This window comes from Nicotiana sylvestris, chromosome 12 (assembly GCF_000393655.2).
Source record: "Nicotiana sylvestris chromosome 12, ASM39365v2, whole genome shotgun sequence".
Lineage (NCBI taxonomy): Eukaryota > Viridiplantae > Streptophyta > Magnoliopsida > Solanales > Solanaceae > Nicotiana > Nicotiana sylvestris.
In genome coordinates this window covers 93,206,705-93,220,307 of record NC_091068.1, presented here as the reverse complement: position 1 = coordinate 93,220,307, position 13,603 = coordinate 93,206,705, and the positions used below count along the sequence as shown (strand labels likewise).

General features: G+C 35.5%; 1 protein-coding gene and 1 pseudogene across 1 annotated transcript; both read right to left on the bottom strand.

Annotated features, from left to right (window-relative positions):
• Window positions 1-153: 153 nt before the first annotated feature.
• On the bottom strand, window positions 154-1,173 carry LOC104234893 (NAC domain-containing protein 68-like). Its single transcript, XM_009788533.2, has one exon. It carries the CDS (start codon window positions 1,171-1,173, stop codon window positions 154-156), a length of 1,020 nt encoding a protein of 339 aa, XP_009786835.2.
• A 1,854-nt stretch (window positions 1,174-3,027) lies between these two features.
• On the bottom strand, window positions 3,028-12,222 carry LOC104234894 (senescence-specific cysteine protease SAG39-like; annotated as a pseudogene).
• Between the last annotated feature and the right edge of the window lie 1,381 nt (window positions 12,223-13,603).

The window sequence follows — 13,603 nt, the reverse complement described above, 5'->3', positions numbered from 1 at the left end:
CTCTCTTCAATGTTCTGCACTTGCTGTACTGACCACTGATCAGACACAAATCCAGCACTACTACTTCCTTGAGCCATTGGACGTATGATGTTCTGCTCATCAATGCAGATAGGCAACTGAGATTCTGCAGTATTTGATTTTTCTGCTAGTAAACTACCAATGTACTCGTACACTTTCCTTATCCACATGATCAATATTTTCCATCATCTCAGCCAATGTTGATGGAACAGTATCCCTATGATCACATTCAATATTATGATCTTGTTGCAACTGAAAGTCATTATTATCAGATGAATATGTGAATTGATTTGAAGTTGTCCCTTCCTCTGAAGATCTTCCAACATATTCAACATGACTTTGAGCTGAAGGTGCCATCTCTTCAATATTCTGCGCTTCTACATTCACTAATTGTTCAATATTTTGGTCTTGTTGCAACTGAAACACATTATTATGTTCAGATGATGAGAATTGATTAGAAGGACACAAATCATGAAAACCTGTCCCGTGATCCTCTGAAGAACTTGTAACATACTCAAGTTCATGTTCTTGAGTTGTCAAAAGCATGGCATTCATAACAGCAACAACGTTGTTTCCACTGGCCGCTATTACCATATGATCTCCTAATTCCTCATGATCATGATCATGTACAGATTTACGCTTAATGCAACACAAAACAAAGTCCTCATACTGAATTGAATTTCGTTGTCTTAACACCTTTAGGATGTTGTCATCAAGACTATACTCTTTCATATTCCAAACAATATTATTAACTTGATCGCCACCTAATCTCTCCGTGCAGCTATCTTTTTCTTGATATTGAAAACTTTTCTTGAACCCAACCAACTTTGACCCTTTAAAAACTGGTTTACTTTTGTCAAGTCCTTTCCAACAGCCTCCTCCAATCAGCCCTCGACTGAACCTTGAACCATCCGCTTTTGTTCTCTTCAACTTAGTAAAGAAATAGTTTACCTTTGTATCATCTCCCAGAAAATTGTTTTCGAATATATCCCATGGCTTCTTATTCCCGTAAAGATCCTCAACTCGAATATGATCACACGAGAAAGTCTTGCAAGAGACGAATTTGAGTAGATAGCGAACAAGCTCTTCATCAGTGGGTCGAAACCTGATTCCCAGTACTGGATATGGACCATAATTATGGCTAATGATAGTCATGTTTTTTGTTTTCAGTGGAAGAAATTAGCCTGAAAATAGAAAGGAAATACTTTAACTGAACACTAACAACACTCTTCAAGAATGAATTGGTGAAGTGAAGAACAACAAAGGAGCTACTGAGGGTTTAATGTAGAAAAGATATTGCCGATTTGATGCTACTTATATACGTAGGTTTGGGCTATAGGCGGGAAGCAATAGAAAGCCGACTTTAGGAAGAATTAGGATATTAAACTTCCTATTCCACCGTTCTAGACATTTGTAATAAACACCCCTATAATATTACTGACTTATTTCCTTTTTGCTTCGTTCCAAAGAATGACTCCTTTCTAAATTTGGTAGCAATTTAGCTTAAACTTACAATTCTACCATTAATGAGAAGCTTTTTTATAACCATACAAGTGCTCTGGACCCCCTTTTCACTTGTTTAGGATCACAAATTCCAAAAGTTTTTATTTTTTCTTAAATTTCGTGCCCAGTCAAATAGGTTCACATAAATTGGAACGGAGGGATTACTTATTTGCAGATGTAATGTTCCTTATATTTCAGAATTATAAACTAAAATTACCTATATATGAAAACACAACTAAAATCTCTTGTATAAGTTTTATAGAATTTAATATGTATGAATTTTTAATTTATTTCGTTTTGAATGTGTGACTTCAGTTTAGTTAATTTACTTGATTACGGATACACCCCTTATATTTCAAAATTAAATACTTAAGCCCCCTCCCCTAATGAAAATATTAATATAAGTTAAAGTTTGTGTATATGATTTTGTTGTACAAGCTAGGGTTAAGTGGCCAATTTTGAGATATATTCCCGTAGTTGGTTATGTTATATGGGTATTCAATGTGATACTCTAATTATTTTAACTGTGAATTGTTTTCTGTGATTTCTAAACAGACAATTAAAAAAAAACATCTTTAAAAGTTCAGTTCTAGAAAATTGACAAATCAAACTCCATTTTTACACGATGAAATTTCTTTATCTTCTGAGGTGGAATTTATAAAGTGCCAACGCACTGACATGGCGGTTAGCTGTTTGAGCAATTCACACATTCAGTTACATTAACGGAACAAATTATTATTATTATTTTAAAAATAATTTTGTTGTTATAGTGAGTAAAATTTAGTGGCCCTGCGATTAACCTGATTTTTGGTGAATGTAGTTTCGGAATGTCAAACAAAAAAGGCTAGCTCATTTACAGTGTCACAAACAGAACTACTCCCTCCGGTTCATAATAAGTGACCAATTTACTTTTTTATTTTGATTCAAAATAAGTGTCCATTTATATAATCAAGAAAAAATTCAATTTATTTTTCCAACATTACCCTTATGTACGTATTCCTAAAAAGTCATTTACTCCTCACATTTGAGAAAAGAAGTAAGTACTACTATAACTATGGTGCAACATATGAAAGGTAGTTTAGTCACACTAACTATTTTCGTCTAGAATTTAGTATTTCCTTAATAGGTGACCCAAAACAAATTGGTCACTTATTGAATACCCTTTTGATCATTGGTCCCTTATTATTTGAGAAAAAAATTAGAAACTTTAAAGTTTGAAACAAGCTTAAAGCAAACACCTTCCCTCCCCGTACCCATTTTGAAAAGAAATACCCCTCTATGTTTGGTGCTTTCTCTTTCTTTCGAACTTCATTTTGCTTATACTTAGAAGATAAGTCATCATAATCATTAAGTTTTTAAAGAGTTGTATGCCGAATTTTATTTATAGTTATTAGCATATCGTGGTCCCCGTGATGCTCAAATCTTGGGTCCGCCTCTAGGAGTATCTATTTCATAATTTAGTTTTTAACACAAGTTATGTACAGATAATGAAGCTTGAAGCAGCTTCAAAATGAAACATATGCACACAAGGCATGCTCCTTTAGCACATTTACATAATCAAGAAAAATTTAACACTTCACTTGACATATCATATAGTAATAAAGATTAAGCCTTTGATTTAGCTATATACTTAAGCAGTTGGATAAGAAGCATCCATGGCAATCCCGCATAGCCCTTCTTTAGCATCAATGTCACGTTCCATCCTTATATATCCATTTTCACCCCAACTACTACCCCAAGAATTCTTAATCAACCAACATTTAGTACCATCTTCAGCTTTTCCATATCCGACTGCTGTAATACCATGATCTAACTCCATTCCACACGTGCCTGTAAAAACTCCACTCGTGTAGAATTGGAAGGTAAAGTCACTGGCATCAATAGACACTGAAATTGGCTGATTTGCCACAGCATTGAGGAGTGCTTTCTCATTGTTTTTGGGTACTTTTTCGTAGCCTTTGATATCTGCTACATGTGAAGACTCCTTTTTTGTGTTGCATTTTCCGTCAGCAGCTTCGTATGGGTAAGATGTTTCAGTTGTAATGCCTTTGTTTTTCACCATGAAATCGAATGCATCTTCCATGTAACCGCCTTCACATCCTTGATCTTCACTCTTTCTGTCACAGTCCACCAACTCTTGTTCTGATAGAGAGATCAACTTTCCTGTTGAGAGTTTGGTAATCCCCTCTGTTGCTGCTATTGCAGAAAATGCCCAACAGCTCCATGTTTGTTTGTGATAGAAAAAAAGGACCACAAATTAACGATAATGTGGACTGATAGTGTCGTGGCACCTAAAATATAATTACATGTACTTCTCACTAATAAGTGGAACTAGTAATATAGAAAATAAAGTAAGCAACTTCCTACAACATGTTGTAGGAATATATACCACAGCGGAAGCAATAACAGAATCTTATTCACGTGTAATCTAAACAACTAGCACGTATGGAGATTTTAGGATTACCTCTTGAAGCGTAAACACAACAAATCTATGTCGTTCTCCAGTTCCTTAGTTGAAAACACACCAGCAGATTTCCACAGTCTTCTACTGTGTTACCCAAACAATAACCGAAAAATGGAGAATTTTGGGTGGGCAAAATTCTAGTAGAAACCGTAGTCAGAATCTTGTCAAAAACGTCCAGCCTTTATATCCATATATATATAATTGCGTTTTAGGTCAAAACCGTTTTCAAAACCTGTTAGGTTTCCTTCTCCCACTAAGGGACGGTTTCCACGTTTTCTTTCCCACTAAGTAACAGTTTCCACTATTTTCTATTATTTAGGCACAGTAGGGACCACAGAATTTAATTAACAAGGCTTCCTATTATGATATTAATTTCGAAATTCTGAAACTAATTTCCATCATAATAAATTACGAATTATTCCACTAAAAATTCGTAATTGCACTCCTTAGTTCAATTTCGAAATTCTTCCATAAAACCTTATTTAACTCCCCATGTTAAGATTCAGATACTAATCAATCAAATTAAATTACTGACTATTTAATTTATTGATTACTTCCTTTAGACTTACACTTAACTTATTTCATGTGTCGGATACAAAATCCACCGGCCGGGTTTACACATGAAAACTTATAAGCTTTCATAAAGGAGTATCATCAATCTCAAAATCGAGACATGGATTCCATCAACTAATTATTACTTCGCCAATGTATATCATTGTTATCCAATTTACCAGGCTTATTGACTCGCGAAAGAATCTCGCCTTTTAATAAATCAAAACAACAAGTGACATACACAGCTAATAATAATTATATCAGGATTAAGAGTATAAGTACATTAAATGGACTAGAGAAATTATTTTATAAAGTCAGTATAAAATACTCATCTCTACTTGATCCGTTCAATACATACAAAATGTACTAGCACAAGAAGTTGGAATTAAACCATTCTCATAATCAAGATAAATTATATTTAATCTTGTGCTACAATCATTCCGATGATTTGTCCAATTCCATCATTAGATTGTGAACATTAACTTTTATGTCTTACAAGAACCGATGATTTAATCTTCCGTGTATAAGCTAAACTCTATACACTAAATCATCTACTATGTAAGCAATGGATGCACAAACCAACACATGATATTTAAAATGAAACTTTATTGAATTTAAACAAGTAAATAAATAATTGTTCATAAAGAATACTATAACAATACGCATGGCTTATAGTATATTCTAACACATGTTAGGTTATATTGATAGCATAAAGTTATTTACATTTTCAGTGTACATAAATTAAATCCATCGTTTTTAAGGCAATTATAAATGTAAGGCTAGACCACTTACCACATTGTCCTTGATCCTTAATTGGTGTGACTGCACCCTTTGTTCTCCAATCCATAGTTGTTGGAACTGCTGTCACATTTTTTATATCTGAATGAGGTAATTTTTGGTTCACAAAATGGAATCTTCAGACCATTTCGAGCTGCTCTAAATTCCTCATTAGTTAAATCTGCAAATGCATTGATTCCCAACTTGTAAGGCCGGTTTTGCTGCATCATTAAAAGCTCCAATTCGCTCTGCATTCTCCTTGAATATCTTGAAACGACTATCTCTTTCAGCATTGTTTTTGTATACGCGTCCATATTGAATCATCCATTGCTCATATTTTTGCATCAGAGGTTCATCTGCAAGTGTTCTTGCTGTAGTTTTAGAAGCCCATATCCAAGAATTGCCAAAAGAAGAACTAGGAACTTCATATCTAATGAAAAGAATTCTTTATAAAGAAGATAATTGTAAGCTGTAGGTAATGGTGTATATATTCCTTTGGAGATACTGGTATATATAGATTCTTGAATTTGCATTTGCCTCTAGTTGAATGATCTTCCATCACATGTATTGGTATGAAAATAGCTCTAGTTTTTCTGAGTTTGCCGTGTCAAATATTGTGATTTGGACTAGCCAGTTCTTTGCCGTGGATGCTGGGTTGTTTAGTAATTTTACTCCAACAGTAAAAATTAATCGATTCTTGTTTTATGTGTTTATCTCTCGGGTAATGAAGATCTAACAGCCAACAATTTCAGCTTGGACTTCTTTTCGCTTGAGCAATGTATATATTTTTTATAGCTACGCATAGGTTAGAAGGATGTTTTTGTTAGTAATCCGTATTCGAAAATATATTCAAAAAACCAGACACAAAGTAAAATCAGAAACGTTGAAGAACAGAAATTAATCCGAGCCCACTTAATTCTCAATGTTTCATTGAGGAACTTAATCTCCTCCTAGTACCCGAGATTTAAGATTATTAGAACGGATTACCCTGGTACTTCAAACTCCAGTGACCAACGAACTCAAAGACAGTAGCAAATCATATTTCCTGCTTTCTTTCTGTTAAAAACAATGCAGAAGAAAGAAGGAGAAATCAAAATTAGAATTTTCATAAGGAAAATCTATAGGAGTTACAGAAATGACTATTAACAAATAAATTTGGTCCACTAAGTCAAATTATTTGACCAAATCCGAAGCTGAAGCCGAGCGTCAATGATGATGGCGCGAAGCTTGCCTTCTTCTCAACTTTTTAAGAGATAGAAGAAGTACAATTGTATATATACCCATCAAAACTCTTTTCCTCCTCCAATATGGGACAATTTATCTTTGTCAAAGAGGGAAATTCAAAATTTAATTTATTCCTCCATTTTTCATTCACTCTATTTTAAGTTCTAACAAGCTTAAACCCAACAATCCCCCACATGAATGGGGAATGACTATATCACGGAAATATGCATGAAAAACTGTATAATTTACAAGCAAGGATTAATCGCATCTGGATAAGTAGGTTTCTCTTTGAACTTTCCCTTTTCTAACAAGGAGAAATCATAATTTTCGTAAGGAAATCTATGGGAGTTACAGAAACGGCTATTAACAAATAAATTTGGTCCAATCAATCAGTCAAATCATTTGACCGAAGCCGAAGTCGAGCGAGCGACGACAACGAGGCGAAGCTTGCCTTCTTCTCAACTCTTTCGGAGCTAGAAGAAGTGCAATTGTATATATAACTGATAGTAGGCTATATAGTTGACATTTACACCTTAAGATGACCATACTTTGTTGTTGTTTTATAGATAAATTGCTAACAAAATGCTCTAAATAGTGTTCTTTTGTGCCACAGGGAATATTATATGAGAGGAAGCAACATAGAGTGTTTTGGAGGCGATAGTGTGAAGAAAACACTCACTCGAGAAGTACCCGAGCACAAAGAAGCAAAAAAATAGCCTGGGCAAGAAGGCCACCACGAGCGCGGTGGACTGCGGCAGGTTAATGAAGTGAGGCAGAAAGGTGATCTTTCATCGCGGTCGACCGCAGTTGGTCGTGACTGCGGTGCACTGTTCACGCAGCTAGAAGTTTGAGGACCAAAGTGTAATTTCGGGGAAACTTTTGTAAAACCCTTATAAGCTTTAGAAACTCGCTAAACTTGATTCTAAGCTAATTTTAAACTACTTTTGGAGGCAAGAACAAGAGTGAGAAGATCAACCAAACATTAGAGTTTTTCTATCTCCTTTTAATTCTTGCAATTTTACATTATGAACAATTTAGTAGTTTTCTCTTATTTTGTTATGAGTAGCTAAACACTTATCTAGGGTTGATGGAACCAATTGTTGGTTGAAGTTTTGACTCAAGTTGTTATAATCGAGCCAGAGTTATGATATGATTGTTCAACTACGTTTTGTATGGTGATTAATTGAATGAGCCCTTGATTAATCATGTCTAATTATCTTATATTGCTTGAGAAAGAATATTAGGTTAGATAGCTGTTAAACAACACCACTTTTGGGTAGTTGAAGAGATTCATTACTTGAACTTAAAAGTGGGTTTAGAGATAATAAAACTTTGGTGGGATAATTTAGAGTTGCATAACTATTGTCAGCTAGAGTAGTTCGAGAGAATACTCTAGTAAATTATTGTAGTTGATCGAGAGATAATTATAATAACCCATAACTCTTAATCTTCATAGAGTATTACGGCGAGATTATAGCGGAAGAGTCAAGACCTAAACTAGCAATTGGGAAAATCACTGCTCTAGACCTTTTTACTATTGAATTATCTTTGTTTTAGCTTACTGTTGTTTTTAATAGTAGTTGAAGTAGTTAAACAAAAACCCAATCTTTGTTGATCAAAAATTTTGCATCTAGAGATTGATTGAGTTGATAATAACATTACCGAAGAGTGTAATAGAAAGGTTAGTTCCCTGAAGATTCGATTCCTGACTTAAAACCGGATTATATTTGCAGCGACCGCTTTGTCCTTTAAAAGGCATAGTTGGGCGTTATCAATAACCATCAATACTCGTTTCCTCCTCCAATATGGGACAATGTCCCTTTGTTAGAGAGGTAAATTCAAAAATTTTATTTTTCCCTTCATTTCCCATTCACTCTATTTTAAGCTCTAACAAGCTTAAACCCAACAATCCCCTACATGAATGGGGAATGTTGTATCACGAAAATATGCATGAAAAACTATGTGATTTACAAGCAAGGATTAATCGCATCTAGAAAAGTAAGTTTCCCTTTGAACTTTCCGTAGTGAATTTATGTTGGATATACTCGATCAATCGGTAGATTTGATATATTTGAATTGTCGAACTTTAACATATAACTAGACAACCATAAGTCACACAATCAACCCTTAACCTTCTTTGGTTCTTATTGTTGTATTCGTTTCAATCATGAACACTGTCTGGTTTCATAAGTGTGTAGAGAACTGGCCTTGCAAAATTCTCCTTGAAGCGGCTAATACTTCACACTTACATAGGTGATTCCTAAACGTGTCATCCCGTAGATACACTTTTTGATATACCCTGTATCAAATTTAGAAACCATAAAAAGTCTTAATGCTTTATCCTTAGTACTAAATATGATCTCATCACAAGAATGGACCAAAATTTTAGTTGATAATGTTGAACCGTCAAGGAGGATGTTTTTTCCATGGGACAATATACAGGCAACGTTTCATTCTATCAAGGACTCAAGTTAAAATCAGTTTCATCTGCAGTCAAATGTTGCATCTTAACTATCGATGGACTGGCAAGAAGCCAAAAACATGGCTTTACCATTTATCCGTCTCCTCAGGTAGCTTTCTTTCCTACATATTTTAGAGACCCTGAGTTGTAAGTTTTTTTCTTTGGTCCTGCATGTGTTGTATCCATATTGCTAGTTAATGAGTATCACGTGTTGAGCTGTTGCAAAATTACTTTCATAAATGAAATCTAATCCCCAACTTTAGGTAAAATAAATCCTGAAATAATTAAAGGAAATGGTAATATATATATTACCATATATATATATATATATATATATATATATATGGTAATATATATATTACCATTTCCTTTAATTATATGGTATATATATATATATATATATATATATATATATATATATATATATATATATATATATATATATATATATATATAGTGTCATAGTGTGTCAAAGGGCAGTCAAAATCACAGGCATTAAGCAGTAATAGAAGAGAGGAGAATGATGGAGTGAAAAAAGTGGAATAAGTCTCATCATTGACCTCTTCCTCGAGGTTTGATGGAGCCGTTAATATGGAAATCACAGAGCTAGAAACCAACCTTGTACCTTATCCTCTAATACTTTCATGCTTCCATCATACACACCTGTAATTTGTTTAACCAAAAATCTGAGTCTTTAGTCAAAGCTAAAAAGAAATTCGGGTTACTGATAATCAGGAGACAAAAATAAAATACTTTTGAGAACGATGGTAAAGAAGCAAATAGATGTATATTTCAATAAATTCTCAATAGTATTCCGTGTCCTTACAAATGATGATACTTCTTCCTTTTATAGATAATTCTAGGTAAAGGAATGAAGCCTCAGCTTTAATGATATAATCATGAGTAATAAATGATATTAAATAAGCCGTTATACAATCATTCCTATTAAATACCGACTTCATAACGTATCAAGTATTTAATAATGAATTTGGACTCCTTTCTGTCACCAGATCTTTGCTTTCAATGCCTTCTATCCGTTGGCTGTAGATAATTTAAATTGGTACGAGACTCGTATCTATACGTTGTCTCGTGCCTATTTAAATTCTTCTTCCCGTGGCTGTTTCCATCCGTGCCTCTTAGTCAATTGTTGCGCTTTGACCATTTAACTAATCCACGTGTCATGCCACATCATCTTTTAATATAAACTCAGTTTTTTCCCAATACAGATAGTCCCCCCACTTTCCATTTTTTTTATCAATTAAATAATTGGGAAGTGGATCTTCATGTAAAAGGAATTTTTACCACAATTAATGCTCATGACAGTACTAACGTCTCATCAGTCTTTTCCATTTAATGTTCTGCCCATGTGTCATTTTCTAATTGATTCCACTATTCATACTCTTTTTCGAGACTTCTTCACTCTCACTATTTACGAAGTGATAGCTGCCTTTATTATAGGCTTTTCATCATTACCCTTAAAAAGTTGACGGTTCCCATTTTACACATAACTTTGTCCTCCTTTGTCTTCTTCACAAATCTTCAGCACATACTTCCTTCTTAGTAATGTCTTCTTCAAACCCTAACCGTAAAAAAGTTTCAATTCTAGATCAATTCCCCAACGCCCCTGTTAGACACAGAAGAGGCGGAGGAGGTAGGCTTCGAACAGGGTTAGAATCTACGCGAGGCGGCTCCTCTGGTTCTTCTTCAAGGAGTTCTATCCCAAAAGCCCCTTCTTCTAAAAGTAGGGAAATTCTTGATCCTTCTCAAGAACCCTCAGTTGATGATATAGTTCCCGGCGATTTGTCTTTTGAAAGTGACAAAACGTCTCTTCAAAAACAAATTAAAAATTTAGAAAGAGCCGATACTTACCCAACAATAGTAACCGAACTTACAATCCCCACCATAAGAAGAGATTGTAACTGGAAGGATAGTCTCCGAATGTCAATTCCTTCCCCAAATCAAAGAATTTCCTCTTTTAGAAGTGGGTATTCTTCTGTTTACACTTACCCCTTCACTTTAGGTTTCAATCCTCCGATTGACCCAGTTATTCTCGATTTTTGTCGTTTCTTTACAATTTGTTTGGCCCAAATCGGTCCATTGGTGTGGAGAACAGTGGCTTGTTTGAGATATTTATCTTCCAAGGCCAATGTCAATTTCACCTTCTCTCACCTCATTCATCTATACCATCCTAACTTAATACGCCATGGGGTTTTTACCTTAACTGCAAGGAGCAAAAAGGTTTTGGTAAATCCTGAGGATGATAAAGATCGTGGATGGTATATCCGTTACGTTGCTGTCCGTACAGTGGATTTGATTGGCGAAACAAATATTCCCTTTCCTGAGAAGTGGAATTTTGAACGTAAGTTTCCTCTTATTTACCGTACCTACTTTTGAGAATTTCAAAAGAATGTTGTTTTTAACCTCGTCCCTTCTTGGTTTTTTGTAGCAACCATGGGAGATGTGGAACCTATTCCCAACTTTCGTGGTTGGGTAGACTCACTTTTGAAGATTGCTACTAGGGAGCAGAGAACTTGGAAATCAATTTCTTCTTTACATGGCTGGAAAGTCAAAACACATGGTATCCCCCCTTTTTAAAAATTTTTGTTTTACATGTTAAGCACTTTTTCCTCAACTTTAATCATGTATATCCATTCTTTAATCAGGATTTGGCATTAGAGGAATGACGGCTGAAGTAGCTATGGCCATTCGCATGTCTGCGAATGCTGCTCTGGATTTAGATAAGGCTCGAGCCTTACTGCCTAAAAGAAAAGCTACAAAGGAAAGTTCTGAAGAAGAAGAGGAGGGTACCTCCCTAATTACCAGGCCAAGAGCCAGGAGACGAATAATCATTGATAATGAAATTGAAAACACTCCTGCTCGTACCTCCGCCACCGAGCCTGTTTTGATTCAATCTGATGAGGATGCCGAACCAAGAGATAATAATGAGTCAATTCAGCACCTTTTTGACAGTGGTTTCGGGAGTGGCGAGCTCGGACCTATTTTTGATGAAGCTCCTCTTTCCTCATTTGTTCCTATTTCCTCCATTCCTCTGCCAGCCGTAAGTATTTCTTTACCAGTTTTGACAACTTCCGTTTGTTTGCCAATTTCTACCGCTTCTATATCCGTTCCCTTGGCTGCTTCGACCGCACCTGCTTCCGCTCCGGTGTTGGTTTATACATCTTTTCCCTCCATTCCTTCCACTGCTCCTCTTCCCTCTGTTCATCATACAAAGACAGGTTCTAGCAGCGGAAATATGACAATGAGAAGTGTTACTTTGGAGGTTCCTGCCAATCATAGCCTCTTGAGGAAGACCGGCATAGCCGATGTTTGGCTCGAACCTCTAATTGGAGATATCGAGAAGAAGAAGATGGAGAGCCATAGCTGCTTAACTTTGATGAATGACGTAGTTCATTCTACTTTGAAGGTATTTCTACCAACAAGTTTTTTTTTTAAATTATCTTCAATCTCTCATTTCCATGACTTACCTCTGTAGGCTAACCTTATTGGCACGGAATTAATGAGAAGAATTTCCCTACTGGAAAGAAAAGCTCGTGAGTCTGAAAAATCTGTCCACGAGGCTGAGGAAATAGCTAGGGGAGCCCAGCTTGAAGCGACCAATTGGAAGGAGCAGTTCGAAAATGCTCAAGGGACCATAGAAGAGTTGCAAGAAGATAAAAATCTCCTGGAGCAGCAAAACCGTGGTTTAACTTCTGAACTGGCAACTGTCAAAGCCTCTTCAAGCCAATTGAAAAGAGACAAAGAGCTTTTGGAATGCTCTTTGTCAGAACAATTATCCAGGGCTAGTGAAGAAGTTAGAGAGCTGAAGGCACTTTTGGCTAGGAAGGAAGAATATGCAGGAGAGTTAGTGCAAAGCTTGACTCAAGCTCAGGCTGACTTACAGACTTCTTCTGACGAGATTCATGCCTTGAAGAATTCTCATGCTTCTCTTGAAGCTTCCCTTGATTCCCATTTAGCTGAATATCAAATTTTAAAAAACGATCTTGCTATGTGGGAAAAAGGAATATGGACTTCTAGAGGAAAATTTTAACATAGAAGTGAGTTGGGCTTTCCTGAATTCTCGTCGTGATGCTTTGACGGAAGCTGCTCAAGAAGGTTTTGACTTGCAGTCTGAACTGGCCAAAGTCATAGATACCATCGAGAAAAGCCAACAGTCTACTAATACTCCTTCTCCTGCACTTGAAGTTCCTGGAACAGAAGAACTTTTAAATGAGGAAGTGAATACTACAGCAATTGGGATTACAATTCCTGCTTCAGCTGAAAATGTTGCTATTCCAGCTTCAGAGGGTGAAACTTCTATAACCCAGTCTGTGGAAGTTGAAGCTTCCGTGACAACCCCTTCAATTGGATGATGGTTTTATCCCTTAGTTTTTAAGGGATTTTTTGGTGAAAGTCCCCAGTTATCATAATGGGGCACTTGTATAAACTTTTATTGACTAAGTTTCTACTTAGTCTTTTTAATTATATTAAGAAGTTTTGTTAGTACTTCAATGTGTTCTATTCTTGCCTTTACCTTACTTATTTAGGACTTATAGAATAGTTTAGCATTTTTATCCTTTGAAAATGCTTTATGATTCTTCTCATGA